The 17,064-nt window shown below is 48.9% G+C and overlaps 1 protein-coding gene and 1 long non-coding RNA gene across 2 annotated transcripts in view; one reads left to right on the top strand and one right to left on the bottom strand.

Annotated features, from left to right (window-relative positions):
- Positions 1-3,926: 3,926 nt before the first annotated feature.
- The window catches only part of PTCHD1 (patched domain containing 1), a 53,199-nt gene continuing 40,061 nt past the window's right edge, over positions 3,927-17,064 (top strand). The window contains exon 1 of the mRNA XM_055562917.1: positions 3,927-4,277. Coding sequence (XP_055418892.1) covers positions 3,927-4,277 — 351 coding nt within the window. The remainder of the gene's footprint in view (positions 4,278-17,064) is intronic.
- The window catches only part of LOC129638468 (uncharacterized), a 32,235-nt gene continuing 21,164 nt past the window's right edge, over positions 5,994-17,064 (bottom strand). The window contains exon 3 of the long non-coding RNA XR_008707846.1: positions 5,994-6,137. This is a non-coding gene — a long non-coding RNA (uncharacterized LOC129638468). The remainder of the gene's footprint in view (positions 6,138-17,064) is intronic.

Genomic DNA, 17,064 nt, shown 5'->3' with positions numbered 1-17,064 from the left:
ATGTAACAAATATCATTTACTGTTTGTGATACTCCAGCACAGTGTTAAGTGCCCTACATCTTTAATCTATTTAATCTTCACAGTGACTCTATGGAGTAAGTACAACCAATATTCCCATTTTCCAGAAGTGAAAAGTGTGGCATAAAGAGGTTAAGTTATTACCCAACATAAGCAATAGAGCAAGAATTCAACTTAGCGGCTATAGACCAACAGCTTTAACCTCTCTACCTATTGTAGAGGTTATTGTCTATGTGTACAATAAATTCTGAGCAGAGATTACCTTTTAAAGACGATGGGAGTACAGGGATACAGGTGCCTTTTTCTCTTCTCTTTCTTGTCCTTATTTTCTATATTATCTACAATTAATATGCATTCATTTTCAATCAGAAAAAGGAATAATTTACGAGTGTACTTATGGAAGCTCTGTACCCAAGCCAAGGTCACCATCCTAAGTCTTGGGTGCTGTCAAAGCTCCCCTGAATGTCTGAATCAAAAGAGAAGACATCAAATGGGGAGGAGGCAACGCCCTCTCTGCACACACGCTTTCTCTCTCTCTCTCTTACTCCAACTCAATTACTCCAACTCAATTTAGATCACATTAACTGGATTTCCCGCATTAAGAAGTGGCAGGAAGACCCACTCTGGGGCCATTCCATGTCTCTGAATTAAAGCCGGGAGAGTGGAAGTCCCCCAACATGCCCCATATACAGAAGAACAATTAGGAATTGAATTGGGAGGACTAGAACCAAATACCTTGGTCTCCAAGAGAAGACCCTTTCCTGGTGGGAGAACAACACTCCCACTCGTCAGGTGAGCTCTGCTGAGTTTGTCCCGCTCTAGGACGCAGCCCAGGCACTGAGAGCGGGACGCCAGCACTGCAGCCTGCGTGAGGGCTTACATGAAAGGGCTGAAAATTCTAGGGAGGGCAGTGAACCGAGGTTAGGCGGGAACCATTGAGAGGGACAAAGACTTCAGAATGAAAAGAGCTCTGTGGAAATGTTAAAGGCTCCCGATCAGACCTGTCGGCTGCTTTCCCTTCTCTCACTGCGCTGGCGGCAGAGCACACGAAACATCTTTGTTTGCTCCCCGCGCAGAGACCGACTTTAGGCCTCCTGAGAGGTGCCCACCCACCAGCTGCCCCTGGCTCGGCCGCAAAGAACTGGGCTCGCAGTCATTCCCGCTGCCATCGGACCCCCACCCCCCACCCCACTCCCCCGGCCCTTTCCTTCTTTCCGTCTGCCCCGGCCGAGAGCCACGAGAGGCAGCCTCCCTGCCATTTAGCACCTCGGCTGCGCAGTGGTGGGTGGTTTCCCAAAACGTGTGCCCTCGCAGCCGCTCGCGCTCGAGTCGCCGCTTGCAGGGGCACAAGTCAATGAGGCTTTTCCCTCCGCGATCATCGTGAATCAGCAAAGCGCTGCAGAGCCGCGGCGTCTCCGCGGGCAGAAATTAAGATGATGGGGGAAGGGCACAAGTGGAGTGTTGCAGGGGAATTTCTAGCCCCTCCCGGGAATGGCAGTTCGGGGTTGAAGGGTGCGTGGGGCGGGGGGGGCGATGTCAGCTGGAAGCTGCCAGAGGGAACCTTTGGAAATCGAGAGCGGTGAACCGGAGGGAGCCTTTGGAAACAGAGAGCGGTGTGGGGAAGAGTGAGGCTAAGCTGAGAAAGTGGACGGGAGTCTGGCTAGGCAGGAGGACCCCGGGAGCGCAGGCTGAGCTGAGCCGGTGCGCCCCCGGGGTAGGCAGCCCGGCCGCTGCAGGTGTTGCTGAGGGAATATAGGATGGAGGGTCTGGAGTGGGGGAAGGGAGGAGAGGAACCAAAAAAAGGAGGATTTCCCGGCCCACGACTTCCTGTTTCTAACGTGCAAGTTCCCAAGTTCAGTTGGAGAAGTGGAGGGCCGATAGGCATTTGGGGAATCTGCGATGGGAACGTTAGGGAAATACCTCCCTCAGTCGCGTTCTCCCATCCGTTCCCCTGTCCCTCTCTTCTTTCTCCTGTCTCTCTCTCTCTCTCTCTCTCTCTCTCTCCCCGGCTTCTTCCTCTTCCTCGTCCTCCTCTCCCTATCCCGTCTTCCTTCAGCTTTGATTAATATGCATGTCCATGCTCAATAGTGCGGGCCACACTCGAGGGACCGCGCCTCCTGTCACCGCCGCCTTTCGCTAGACCCTTGGCACCAAGAGGCCAAGCGGGAAAGACTGGAGGCGTGGGATGAGAAGACCGAGTGCTCAGAGCGCGAAGCCCGGGGACCCCTCTCCGCGCCCCGGTCCCCACCCCTCTAGCTGGACAGAGCGCCTCAGTGGCCCAGACACGCTCGGTCTGCGTGGCAATGGATGGATCCCGCGGCTTGGAGCGCGCAACAAACCGCGCTAAATTGTACCTGTGCGTGGCCGTTCCCGCCGCCGCCGCAGGTCTATCCCGGGCCCGAAGCCGGCGCCCGCCTTCTCGGGGAATTCTCTGGAGGGGGTGTGCGAGGGGAACCACCGTGGCCGCCTGCTAGCTCACGCCTGGCGCGCACAAGCACACGCCCAACTTTGCCGAGCTGTCGGCGCGCCCCCCCCCCGGATTCCCCCGCGCCCCCTGCGGCTCAGCACTCTCGGAGACCAGAGCTCTCCAGGTCTGAGATAAGGTGTCCCCCACTCCCACACTCTCGCATTTGACGAGAGGGCAGGGTGGAGCAGAGAAGGGAAGTAACGCTACTGACTCCCTGACCAGCTGTTCGCAAACACTCTACGCCCGCAGGGGCGTCCGCTCCAGCCCCGCCAGTTCCCCCAGACCCGCCAGTGACGACAAAGAGAGGAGGAGGAGGCAGTGCGGAGAGGCGGGAGTCCGGCAGCACCAGAGCCCTGGCGACCGGCGGCTCCACGGACTGAACACCATTATCAGCCACTTTTATTACTGGGGTCGGGGTGGGGAGGTTGAGGGGCGCACAGCAGAACTGTCTAACCCACTCTGGAGAGACCCTCATGGAAAACGAGGAGACTCTCTACAGGCGCCTTCGGAGTGGACGTGTCCCAGACGCACAAGCGGACTCTGGTCCCGCGGAAGCTGCAGTGTTGGGGATATTTTAAATGGCTCTTACTTGAGAGGAGGCGTGATTTCCACGTTCGAGCGTCTTCGCTCCCCACCCCCTCTCCGCACCAGCCAGTGCGCGCCACCACCTGAGCCTGGCGAGAGCCGGGGCGCACGCAGTCTTCAGCCTCCTCCTTTCCGCCTCTGGGGGGGATTCGGCTCTGAGCCCGTCCGCCCGACGCCCCCCGGGACAACTCTTTACTTTTTGTTTGGAAAATCAGGGCCATTTCTTTATTCGTCTCTGGGTCTCCCCGGAGGAGGACAGGGGAGGGGAGGGCGCGCGCGGCGGGCCGGGCCAGGGGAGGGGAGTGCTGGGAGGGGAGGGGACTGGGTGTAGCCTGGAATTCTCCGTCCTCGTGTTCCTAGGCTGGCGCGCAGAGTCTCCCCGCGATAGCGCCGCCGCCGCTCCCCGCGCCACGCCGTCGTTGGCTTCGGGGGTCGGGTGAGTGGGGTCATGACGCGCCGCGGGGGCCGCCCCGGGCCCCTCCCGCGCTGAGCCGGGACGCTGCCCCGCCGCGCGGAGCCCCTCGGGCGGGGAGGCGGCGGGGGGTGGGGAGGGCGCACGGGGTAGGGCGGGGTGGGGGCGGCGCGGAGGCCGCCAAGCTGGGGGGCTCTCCGGGCGGGCGCGGCCGCGGGCAGGAGGGCGTGTCTCCGGCCCGAGGGGACCCTCCCGAGGCGCGGCGCGGGACTCCCCGATGGTGGTGCCGCGGCTCCGGGAGAGCACAGGGTCTCGCCTCCGCCGCCGCCGCCGCCGCCGCCGTCGCCGCCGCGGGCGCCACCACCGCCGCCGCCGCCGCCGCCGCCGCCCGAGCCCGCGCCGAGCGTGCGCCTCGCCCTCCTCCCGCGCCCGCTCTGCTCTAGGATGCTGCGGCAGGTTCTACACAGGGGCTTGAGGACGTGTTTCTCCCGGCTCGGCCACTTCATTGCCAGTCACCCTGTCTTCTTCGCTTCGGCGCCGGTGCTCATCTCCATCCTGCTCGGCGCCAGCTTCAGCCGCTACCAGGTCGAGGAGAGCGTGGAGCACCTGCTGGCGCCCCAGCACAGCCTCGCCAAGATCGAGCGCAACCTCGTCAACAGCCTCTTCCCGGTCAACCGCTCCAAGCACCGGCTGTACTCGGACCTGCAGACCCCTGGGCGCTACGGCCGGGTCATCGTCACCTCCTTCCAGAAAGCCAACATGCTGGACCAGCATCACACCGACCTGATCTTAAAGGTGAGAGGGGGGCGGGCGCAGGCAGCCTCTGCCGGCGCCGCTGCCGCGGTGGGGCTGGCTGTGCGCCGGGGTCCGGGCTGAGAGCGCCGCCTCTCCCATCCCAGGCGACTGCCGCAGGGGCTCTGCTGCACCGCGCGCCCCTCGAAGGCCGCCCGGAGCCTCCCAGCCTCCCGGACGGGTAGTGTCCGGGCCCGGCCCGGCCCTGGCCGCCGTCGCCGCCACCCCAGCAGTCGCTGCAACAGTTGGGGCGGCGGCGGCCACCGTGCTGTGATCGGTGCGCTTGTTTTGGATGCAGTGGTCTTGGGGGCGGGGAGGCTGTGGGGTAACTGGGCCAGAAGGAGCCCAACTAGAGAAGACATTCTAGAAAGTCCTGCTACTTGAAAACAAAATACTCTCTGGGAGGGGGCCGGGGGGCGGATTCAGAGAGCCTGCTCCCCTGTCCTCGTTTCTTCTTCCTTGCTCCAGTCGGGGAGTGGAGTGTCTTGGAAAAGGCTGCTCCGAGGGGCTGTGAGTGGGCCGAGGAATGTGAAGCGGGATGGTAAAGAAGAAGTGTGTTCCCGGAAAGCAGGGGCTGCCCTCTTCCCCTCTTCCCCGGGCGAGGTGGCCATCTCTGTTTTCCCGAGTGGGAAATGATGTTTGTAATTCGCAGTCGGTTCATATTTCACAGTAGCTCCCCTCCTTCAAGATGCAAAAAGTTCTCTGGGAAAGGGGGTGGGTGGTTCACTGATTCACTTGTATGTGGGTGCGTTTGGGGGTGAGGGTGAGGGTCAGAGCAAAAGAGTAAGGACAGAAGCCAGGGCTGCGTGGCCATGACAAGAGCACAGTAAGCCGAGCAGCTGCTTAAAGGGTGACACTGGGAGAAACAGGTTGTGCCACAGCCCTAGGTGAGAATTTGGTGTAAAAAGTGAGGTCAGTGGTGATAACTTTCAGGAAGTTCCCAAGAAAAGCAGAAGAGTGAGGACTAGAGATGGAAAAGTGAATACCTTAGGAAAGAAAAGCCAAGATAGGTTAGAATGTTCCATCCCAGTCCTGGTGGGGATTCTGGGTCTTGTTTACTGAAGGTCCTCCTCTGGGGAGGGCACACAGGAACCAGTCTGGCTGGAGCCCTGGGGTGGAGGGGTGGAAGGTGCTGGTCTTGTGTGGGTCCAGATCTAGGATTGGAGGCTGGGTAGATTTCTAATCTACTTCTCCCACCAGGAGTCAGCCAGTGAGCCCAGGGAACTCTTTCCTTTCTTCTCTTTCCCTCTGCAGGCAACCCCCTAGAGACAAGCTCTTTTTCCTCTATAGTTCTCCACCGTCTTTTGTTGATATCAATCAGTAATTAGTAGTGAGGGGAATCTGAGTAGAGACTCAATGGAATTAGGACCTTCCCACATTGGGTGGCTTGTGATATTTTTAAGGACACACACATCATCACACATACTCATCACAGAACCTTAGTAACATCAGTCCTGAGTTGTTTGCTTTTCTGATGATTACACTCCCAACATCAAAGTGTTTCCCCCCGCCATGCTTCAGTTAATGTATTTTGACACACACATAAATACTGCTACAAATGCTTTTCCCAGAAAATATGGAATAATTTCACCATAGGCTTAAGGAAACTATACTTTAGCCAGTCCTGACAGTTAGAAAACTGCTCCATTTTTTGATATATGATCTATTTAAATGATGTTTCTCTTCGTTTTTATTTTATTTTTTGAGGTGATGGTTCCACTGGCTCTTTATTTCCCCTAACAATCCATCACGCAACCGTGATGGGCAGTCACCAGTTACGTTCACTCTCAAGGTTAATGAGACATCAACAGGCACGTCAGATCTCTTTTCAACTGGATTGTTTCTCTCGGATTTGATTTTGATCTGTTCAGGACAGAAAACCGTATTAGACGAGAAAGTTGGGAATGGAGAGACAGGGAGGCTGGCTTTGCTTCATACCTAAAGGGCAACTTTAAAGGACTGCGGTCTTGTGAGTGAATTGTTTTAAGAAATTGGGTGTTTTTTCATGCTGTAGGTTTCTGGGGAAGATCAGTCCAAGTAGACTAGTGGTGAGAACTCATTTCTAGCTGATGGCTCTCTGGTGAAAATGAATTCACAGAGCTTATGAAAACCCAGACTCAGGCAACTGAGGGAATTGCCTTCAATTTTATATATCCATTGTTTTCTTCTTATATCCAACCTCTCTATGTGATAGGTGTGGAGCCAGGGGCCAGAAAAATGGACCCTTGGTAGTCATGGTAATGTAAAGTGTAGGAACAAGCACTCACTTTCTTCCTCTCTTTTTCTATAAGAGACATGAAAGATTAGTCCTTTACAAAAGGTGTTAGGAGTGAGAGTCACCGTTTTCTACCCTTTCTGGTGTTTCTCTGATACTTTGTTGCTGCCATCAAGGAGACCTGACACTTAACATTGTACACACCACCAGCTGGCCCCTGCCTGTTTTATCACATCACAGGGGAAGTAAAGTGGACAAAGCAGAACCAGGCTTTGAGGCTTTCTCAGGCCCCATGACAAAACTGAAGAAGTAGCTCCCAGGGTTGTGTCATTTACTCCTCCTCAGGCTCTGGGGGTGTACCTATGCAATGAAGGCGAGCCTGCTTGGAATATTAGTCCAGCTACTTTCTGATCCAAAACAGACTGAGGAAGGGATGATGACAAACAGTGAACACCCGTTTGATGTTTTTTAAAATATTGGGCTGGCCCATAAGTTCATTTGGGTTTTCAGCATGCTACTACAAGAAAACCCAAATGAACTTTTTGGCCAACCCAATATAATTGGGAGTATCACAGAAAAAAAAAATAATCCACATTTGCAAATTCAGCTCATCTGCCTTGGAGGAGCTTTCTCAAATTCGTGCAAGTGACATGACTTGCATACACTGACCACTGACCTCTGCAGTGTAGAATCTGATCACAAACTACAAGAAGAGGGATTCTCCCTAGCAATGGTTTCCTCTGAAGGCTACAAAGCAAAGATGTAATTTGGGGTGAAAGTAGGTGGGGCCTGATAATGCTGGTAAGAGGCCAGCCATTAATTTTTGAACCCTTTTAAATACATGTTGATCTTCAAAAGTCTTCATTTTTGCTAGAAGATTAAATTTAGCTCATTATTATATCTTAACAGAAAATCCAGGATGTTCATCTCAGAGCAAATTTCAGAGTAGTGCCTCACAGGCTTATATGGACATGCTTCTTTCTGATCACCTAAAGTGAAGTGTGAGCAAGACCTAGTTGATAACTGATCTGGCTGTGACTACGACAGTACTTGATTTCTTCCAGGATCATCTGTGTAAAGAACCAGTTCAGCTTACTCCTTCTAATAATGATATCACCTTTATAACAGCTTAGTTATAAACCTGTAATACATTTAAATACAGCAAACACCAAAGGGTAGGCAGGCAGGAAAAATGGTGTGGTTCCATTATATAGTTGAGAAAACTGCTCCTTAGAAATTAACTGACATACTATAGAAAAAATAAAAAACTAAGGACAGAACCAGGACTGTGACCCAGGGTTTTGACTCCCAGCCCACTGCTCTTCTCACTATCATATACTAAACTCCTTGAGTGATTTAAAATGTACATTTTTGGTATCCAAATATATTTGATCAAAATCTCATCCCCATCTAACAGCAACAGTAGAATCATAAGGACATTCTCTTGACTGACACTGCCCGTGTCAATGGAAATCCACTAATAGAAAGTCCATGTGCCCAAAGTAATACATTTATCATTAACAATATACAAAGAATATTTTAGGGGAAAAAATCTCTGGATGATTGAACAGCGATTTCCTGTTTGAGTGCTGTCCACAGGCCAGGTCAGGGTGGATTGAACCCCAGTGCTCACTAACACAGTCCCCAGCACATGACAGACCTTCAGTAACTGTCTAAGGGATCTGCCCCCATCTGCTCAGACGTTTACGTGATGGGCAAAGACAATGCCACCAGAACTACTCTGAAAGGTATTTTCAAAATGACATTTTTATGTTTACAACTTTATAGGCAGCTTCCAAGGCTTTTCTTCTTCCAAGATACCATCCTTCCTTTCTCTTTTTCCAAGATCACCCGTGTAGTCATATCAAAAACCATCTCAATTTTGAGATTGGGTAGGGGCGTCTCCTTCACATCTTGTCCTCTTCTTCAGAAGAACCTCATAGGCTGTTTGACTCCAAACCAAGGGGAGGTCACGTACTCACTCTGCAGACATTCTTTCTTTTACTGGGGAATCTCATTTTGTTCAAATATCGAGTGTCTATGTTATGTAAACTTTTTATGTTTAAATATACTAAGGAGAAAAAAAGTTGTGAAATGAGATTAACAGAATTTAACTTGGAACTGTTTAACTCAAGCTTTCCACGAAGGGCAGCACAACTGCTAGCTCAGGGTCACAGAGACCTGGTAGCTGGATCAAGATCTCAGTTTTTCCAAATACTGTCTCAGCACTTTCAATCATTACAGGAAGCGCCATCATTTCTTTCTCTCCAGTCTAAGGATCGGCAAATGCCAGCCTTTTTTTGAGCTTAGGCATTTTTACATTTTTAAAAAATTGTAACAAAAACAAAGAATAATATGAGACAGAGATAGTCCATGTCTCTCAAAGCCTAAAATATTTACTTATAATATTTACATAAAGAAGTTCCTCTACTGTATTCCAAACCTTCTATACTGTATTCCAAATCTCCCTGACTGGAAAAATTTCAGAAGTTAATGCTGTTAAATCATCTCTAAGGCAGTGGTTCTGAACCAGGGGGTACTGTGCCCTGCAGGGGACATTTAGCAATGGTTGGAGACATTTTAGCTCACATCTAGGGGTGACTTGCTCCTGGTGTTTAGTGGGTGGAGGTCATGGATGCTGTTAAACATCCTCTGAGTGCAGAATAGCCCCCCACCACTTCCCACAGCAAAGAATGATTTGGTCCCAAGTCCTGCCTGAAAGGGTTCATTTGTATATTTCTTTTGTTCTGTCAGGATTTTTTCATCTGCATTGATTATGTAAAATGAAAAAATGCCAAAGAGACGTTCACATCCAAAAATTTTATAGAAGTTTGACTGGGGACAAATAGTACAACCTCTGAGGACATGCTCGTATGGGTGGTGAGGCAAAGACCAGATTTGCCAGCGTTAACATTCCCCAAGAGACAGCTATCTTGCTCTCGTACAGCTCTGTCATTTATGGTCCAAATTCCACTCCAGAGGAACCCAGGAAACTGAATACAGTCTAACTGCCTGAATGGTAAAGCTGGCCTTGAAACTGGTCAGAGTGTCTATTACTGGCAGGCCTGGCCCCCAGTCCTGGCCGTCACCCACTAGGCCCGGCTTCTCCTGATGGTACATAAGCTCCCACTGTAAGCAGTGGCCTGCCGAGGAGGCAGAAGGTGGCACTTTATTGCCTGGCCTAGCTGCTTTGCTTTGCTGAACATTAAGTGACAAAGGAAGGGCTTGTATCCAGAGGACAGAGATGGAAGACCCTTGGGTTTGGAAAGCACCTTAAAGGTCACCTCCACTGACACTGGAATGTACTCTTAGAATCTCAGGGTGCTTTGTCTGGTGACAGGTACTACGATGCTTTGGGTAGCCCAAGTCCCTTCAATGAGTGACCCAAGTGGCAGGTACTCTTAGAGAAGACTGAGGCCAGGCCTGAAAGAGTGTTGTGTGTGTGTGTCGGCTGCACCAGGAGCAAAGTAAGGGGAGGGTGAGATCTCGTTTCATTCTCTTTGCATTTCATAGAAGGTGCATCCAAAAAATCCAAGTTCAGTGTCATTCTAGGGTTGTCTGACTTCTAAGCACATGTCATGTGTGTGAATAGCATCCTCCAGTGCCCACGCTGTTTGTCTCATTTAGATTTGAGGTGCCATCTTTTACTCTCCTGTGTAGATAAGCATTGGGGCCAAACTTTGGGTAAACTGCTAATTTAAACTGGAATTTAAATATAAAGCTGTCATGTGAGAGGAAGCCCACCTTTTTAATGGCTCAGAGTATCTTGACAGATGCCACATTAGAGTTAGAGAAGGAGGCTTTTTTTTTTTTTTTTTTTTTTTTAACAAACACAAAGACTGAACCTCTCAGGATTCACCAGACTTACAACCCTACTATAGCAGCTGAGCATTTAGCCGGTGACTTCCTATGATAATAACTAAGAGAAGGAGAAGAAAGCTAACAGAAGTTATTTGCTTCCTGCCTGAGAGGTTGCAGCATCCCTGGCACACGAGCTCGGGGATCTAATCAGCTGTGACTCTGTGGTATATGCCATCTGGTACCTGACTTTGGGGCTCAGTGTGAGCCCCAAGTGATACCTGAGATAGGCTTGAAGCAGACCTTTGAAGTCACCTGCTTGCTAGCACATCACAGCAAGCAGGCCTGTCTGCAGCCCTGCCTGTGCTGCCGCCACATGCCCGGAAGGCCACAGAACTTCCGAGGAATCCTGCCAGACTGATTTAATGACCAGCAGGGGAGGTGAGTAATCTCTAACCTTTAAAAGACAAAAAAAAAAAAAAAAAAGGAAATCAACACCAGTTGTTATTTCATATGGGAAGCCCTGAATAATATGTCATACCTTCGACTCCAGAAGTCATATTTTGAACAAAAGAAGGCAGTGAGAGAACAGGGAAGCTATTTTTATCTTCGTGCTCTCTAAGAAGTCCTCCTGAGAATATTGTTTTTGGGTATTTTGAATGAGCCTCTTTGTTAGGTCTTCTACTTTAGGTTTACCCTGTGGGCTTCAGATACGGTCAAGGTGAGGACTGGAGTGCTGCCTTGGGATGCGATATCCCAAAACATTGGCAAAGAAGTGAGGACATGAAGTAGAGAGTAGTGGGAAGCCAGTCAAGGGAATGTTCTCAAACAAGCATCCACTGTGAGCACCTGGTGCCCAGCCTCACTGGGGAACTCTGGGAGATGCTGGATAACTTCTGTACAACTTATCCCAGCTATGGGTAAAGGACCTGGCTGTTCACCACCCTCCCCCCATCCCCAGCCACGTCTCCAGCCACCATTAGTTGATCTGGGACATGAAATAGTCTCTAGCGATCCCAGATGCCACATGTGTCCCTGTAATCAGAATTGTTTTTGTGGTTGCTCTTTTATGAAAGTGAAAAGAAAGTGAAAGTGAAGTCGCTCAGTCATGTCTGACTCTTTGCGACCCCGTGGGCTGTAGCCCACCAGGCTCCTCTGTCCATGGGATTCTCCAGGCAAGAATACTGGAGTGGGTTGCCATTTCCTTCCCCAGGGGATCTTCCCGACCCAGGGGTCAAACCCAGATCTCCCGCATTGCAGGCAGACGCTTTAACCAAGGCACAGGCAAAGAGCTGCAGGCGTTTCTGGTGAGTGGCCTTGACCTGTAGAGGTGAGTGAGAGGAGAGAATGTGGGTGGGACTCCGAGAGCATCTCCACCCATCTAGAGACAGACAGCCAGGAGTGTAGGGCCTGCATTGCTAAGGGGTGTTCCTCGCTTCTGGGCAAGAATCATCTAGCATAGCTGTTCACTTATTCCTGAATTTTGATAGGTAACTGCCATTTTCAGTTTTGCCACTGGATGGTGGTAAAGAGGATTCCAGGCTGGACCTGGACACTACCTGGATGTGTGGTTTTATAAGGCAGGCCCCCACACTTGAGTGGCCGGTGTCCAGCCCCTCTTTCCCTCCCACAGTCCCCTTCTTCACACATGTACCTACCTTGTTCTCTCTCCTAGAAATGCATTCACTCCTTATCATGAGGTCAGACTTACATGCCTACTTTATGAGGCCTTCCCAAATTCAGGGCTCCCTCCCTCCCTTAAATCCATCTGTCTTTCAGTTGTATCCACATTCTTTAATGCTTAATTAGATAGTATTATATAATTTGTTTCCCTGATAACTCAGTTGGTAAAGAATCTGTCTGCAATGCAGGAGACCCTGGTTCAATTCCTAGGTCAGGAAGATCCCCTGGAGAAGGGACAGGCTACCCACTCCAGTATTCTTGGGCTTCCCTTGTGGCTCACCTGGTAAAGAATCTGCCTGCAGTGTGGGAGACCTGGGTTCGATCCCTGGGTTGGGAAGATCCCCTGGAGAAGGGAAAGGCTACCCACTCCAGTATTCTGGCCTGGAGAATTACATGGACTGTATAGTCCATGGGGTCACAAAGAGCCGGACATGAATGAGTGACTTTCACTTTCTTTCATATAATTTGCTGTAATGTCATGTGATACTTTCTCTTAAGCAACATCATAAAGCTCTTCAAAGGTAGCACCATGTCTTATATACCCAAATCTCTCCTAGAAACCAGTATAACATGGAGTGTGCAGCAGGTGCTTAATAAATTGTTGCTGCTTGACGGCTCATAGGATATAGAATGTGATATGCCTTCCCCATTCATTTATTTTGCTCAAATATAATTTTGCCAGATAGCATGACCATGTGATTTTTTCAGATCTGTCTTTATTTCTCATCCTTGATAAATTTTGGTTTCAAACTTGATGATAAGCAATAAGCATACATTCTGCCTCAGGATCTGCTGACACTTACTTTATATGAGGAGAAACTCATATAGAAAAACCAAGCCCAAACCCTGAACACCTCTTTTGCTTCAAGTAGTTTGGCAAGGTGTAAACTTGACCTTGGTCTCCAGGGGTCCATTCCCATTTGGGAGAGCAGAGCATTCTGCAGTTCCCAACAAACACCCTCAAAGTCAGCTCTCCACTACACACATCCTTACTTGCATAAAGTGAAGTCTCAAAAACCACTGGCTAAACCCATACTCAAATGTAAACATGAAACACATTTTTTTTTAAAATCAAGGACAAGTGGTTTTCACAGCTATTAGCACCAGAGTTCAAGAGATCACTATTGTGATGTCATTCAGCCTTTCATTTTTCAAGAGGGAGCACAGGGTAACAGAAAGACTTGTTCTTAGAGATAAACTTAAAAAATGATGCTGGTACAAAATCAGTGTATCTCTGGTGAGTTTAACAGACACACTTGTTGTTCAGTTGCTAAGGCATGTCTGACTCTGTGACACCATGGACTGCAGCACACCAGGCTTCCCTGTCCTTCACTATCTCCCGGAGTTTGCTCAAATTCACATCCATTGAGTCAGTGATACTATCCAACCATCTCACTAGAACTGTTCATTTCTCAGCATTCAAGGTGAGATTCCTTTGCCCATTCTTCCATGGGCTCCACAAATTTGTTAAATACCATGGCTTTGTCAGTTTCTTATAACTGTCTCAATTAAAATGCATCTCTACTAAACAACTAGCATAAATGCTCAAAAATTTTTTTCAGATGCTCAGTACCTTAACTTTTGGGTTCTGCATTGTTGTCTCCTGTTTTTATTCTAGTTGTGGTACAGCATGTAGGCAAGTAGTCATACTGAGTAAAGACTGGCTGCTCTTAGATGCTTTATGCCCACACAACACCTGGGCATCTCGTGAAAATACAGATTCTGATTCAGTCTGGGGTAGGAGCTGCAGTTCGGCATTTCTGACAAGCTCTCTGATGATGCTGCTGGTCAGTGGAGCACAACATTGAGGAGCAGGGCTCAGATCTGGCTGTTGTGAACAGAGCACTGGAGCTGGAAAGCCAAGCTCAGATCCCATTTCTCCTAAGGATTGTGACTTTGCGGAAGTAGCCTAACATCCGCGAGAAGCAGGTTCCTATCTGCACTGAGTGTAACAGCATCCTGCACACCCGCTCAAGGTGAAGAGTGCGGCGCGATAACGTATGTGAAGGCACTGCGTAACCATTTCCTTCTGTAAGTGTGTTACCATCATTTGTATTTACTTTGAAAATGGCTGTTATTTCTGCATATATGCCAGCTCTTTCAGAGCCATTATTGCCTGTTGAGTAAATACACATAGGCATTTTTTTCCTTTGATCCAAGAGGCAATAATGGGTGCTCAATCTACATTCTCAATACTCACACTGGCAATTTGTTGGTCTTTAATGACTCCATCTGAGTCATTATACATGATTGGATTCATCGTATGCTGAGCATACAGCTCCTAAGTTCGCTGGTGGGCAGAGCCTGTCAGTGGAGATGGGCAGATTGCATCTCAGCTCATTGAGGTGGTTTCTCAGGGCTCAGAACCTCTTCTTGACGCTTGCCAGGGCTTTGCACAAAAAGGAAGCATTCACTTCCTGTCCAGAAGTACCTTTGGAATGAAAACCTCTGGGAGGCTGAGGGGTCCTGTGTCAAGGTTCTCTTCACTATTTTTCATAGGCCGCATGCTAGAAAGGGATTGTCCAGAAACATAGGTGAGAGAGTCAGTAACTCTCCCCTCTCATTTAATTTACATGACTACAGTGCTTCCCTGGGATCTTGCTCACATAAGTAGATCTGCAAGCACTTCAAAGGGAGGAGTGTGTCAGAATGGCCAGAGACCAGGAGAACCAGGCAAAGTGATAATTCTGAAGCCCTTTGAAACTGTGAAATGGAAAATTTTGCTGACTACGGGTTTTAGCCATTTAGGTCAGTGCATTTCCCCATCTTCCCTTTTCTACAATTTCTTTTCAAAGGGTTAGGAAAGAAATCTACAATTATTTAGGATCAAAATTGAATCCACCAAAGAAAACATCTCAGCCTTCCTGATTCTCTACACCTAAACTCTTCAAATGAAACTAACCTCAGGTTAAGAGAAGATGAGCAATTCTTCTCAAATTTGAATATGCTTTCAAATTTCCTGGGAATTTTATTAATGTTCATATTCTGATTCAATAGGTCTGAGACAATAGGCCTGACCTTCTGCATTCTGAACACACTCTCAGCGCTGCTGCTGCTGCTGGTCTGAGAGCCATGCTGACTAGATCAGTGAATTGGTGGACCTGAAGAAGAGCCTTTGTGTATCCTGACTAACTAGTACCATTTAACTGCCTCCATACTCTGAAGCAGTGGTTCCTCACCTTGAGTGGACATCCCATGGAGGGCTTGTCCAAACAGATTTCAGATCTCATCCCAGAGTTTCCAATTCTTTGGGTCTGGAGTGGGGCCTGAGAACATGCATTTCAAACAGGTTCACAAGGTGATGCTGTACCTGCTGGTCCAAGGACCACAGTTTGAGAACCACTGATATAAAGCATCCGAGTAATTAGCTGCCAGGACTAAACCTAAAAATGCCATTTCTCTCTCAGTTGAAACCTGGACAACATATACAGCAGGGTGAAAGAGTTATTTGTTCAGCTGTTAATTCTGGGTGATGTTGTCATAGCTAGTATGCAAAGGATACTGTTTAAGCCTGAACCTTGAAGCTGGCAGTTTAACGCATGCATATTGAACAGAGGGACCTGTCCCTGCTGTCTGTCTCCAGGAGCTGGAGTTTAGGAGAAAGGGGCTGAGTAGAAGAAAAGATGCTCAGAGATGAGGGAGAGAGAGAGCCCCCACTTCACACATATACAGTGTGGATGGTGTTGCTACCATCACTGTATGATTCCCAAAGCTTCCTTCCTTCCAGAAGCTTCCCACACAGGGCCACCTGCCATTTGCTGTTGCAGAAACATAATTTACATCAGACCAGAAGGCAGAGCAGGTACAAATAGGAGCTACATGCTGTGTTTCTAAGACAAGGGCCCAGCTCTGTGGTTGCCAGAGGTGAAGGGTTCATGGGGAGGGCCCTGGAAGCTACTGTTCAGTTTCGACTACTGACTGATGTCAGGTGCAGTTAGAGAGAGGTGAAGTCGAGCTGGAGCGAAGGTTAGTGAGTACTGATTTTGGAACGGTGGAATTAGCATTGTTTCAGAGCCCTGAAGTTCTGTGTTTGACGCTATGAACCATCAAAGTGTCCATGATAAAGTCATTTATCCTCCCTGGGGTCTTAATTTCCTCACCCATAAAACTGGATCGGCAATATCATCATCATCATGTTGGAAGAGAGAAGGAGACACAATGTGTGTAAACAAACTGTAAAGTGCAGCATGCTTCTAAAGCCACACAAATCTCCCGGCAGCTGCACTGAATGCACACGTGTTTGTCTGGGGCAAGAATACAAGCTCCTGGGGATTCCTAGGGGAGACGACTAACCACCTTAGTCACTCAGCTGACACATTCCACATTACCATCTCCTTTTATAAAAAGTGCCTTTACCATCAGTGACTGCCTTTTACTAACCAGAAGCTTTGTTGACATGGCCTCATGCTCCCAGATGATGTAATATTACATTAGTCTGTGTTGTTACTTTGAATTACCCAAGGAGAATTTTAAAATAGCATATCTGATCATCCATCATCTACACTTCTAAAGCCTTCGACCTACACTGTCCAATTGAGAAGCCACTAGCGATGTGGCGCTATCTGATTTAAATTTAAATTAGCTAAGATGAGAAATTCATTTCCTCACTTGCACTAGCCACTTTTCAAATGCTCAATAGCCCCATGTTTCTGTAATAGAGAGAACAGGTAACATTTTCATCACCAGAGAAGTTCTACTTGACAGTGTTGCTTTTCACCAATGAAAAACTGATACATCACATAATCTAACAAACAAGCAGAGGAGTCCAGCAGACTTCGAAAGAATCATTAAAAAATAACTACCCCAGACTGCCCCCATGAAATAGAGAAACAGACAAGTAAGGCATGGCTCCTTGTGTTGGATGGCCTTGAAATAATATTTCAGTTAGTAGCAGAGTCAGCTGAAGCTTTCAGTTTCAACATGTAAAGAGCTTGGAAGTTGTCATCCCCATCCTTACAAAGGGAAAACTCTAGATAAACTGAAAATAAATGATTTTTCTTGAGCACATCGGAGAACTGAGGTCATGGGGCAAACTGACATCCCAAAATCTGCAGAGGCAGTCACGTCCATAGATATAAAGAAACGATCTGCTTA

This window comes from Bubalus kerabau, chromosome X, assembly GCF_029407905.1.
Source record: "Bubalus kerabau isolate K-KA32 ecotype Philippines breed swamp buffalo chromosome X, PCC_UOA_SB_1v2, whole genome shotgun sequence".
Classification (NCBI taxonomy): domain Eukaryota; kingdom Metazoa; phylum Chordata; class Mammalia; order Artiodactyla; family Bovidae; genus Bubalus; species Bubalus kerabau.
The sequence above is the reverse complement of the archived record's forward strand: the minus strand, read 5'-3'. Positions and strand labels throughout refer to the sequence as shown.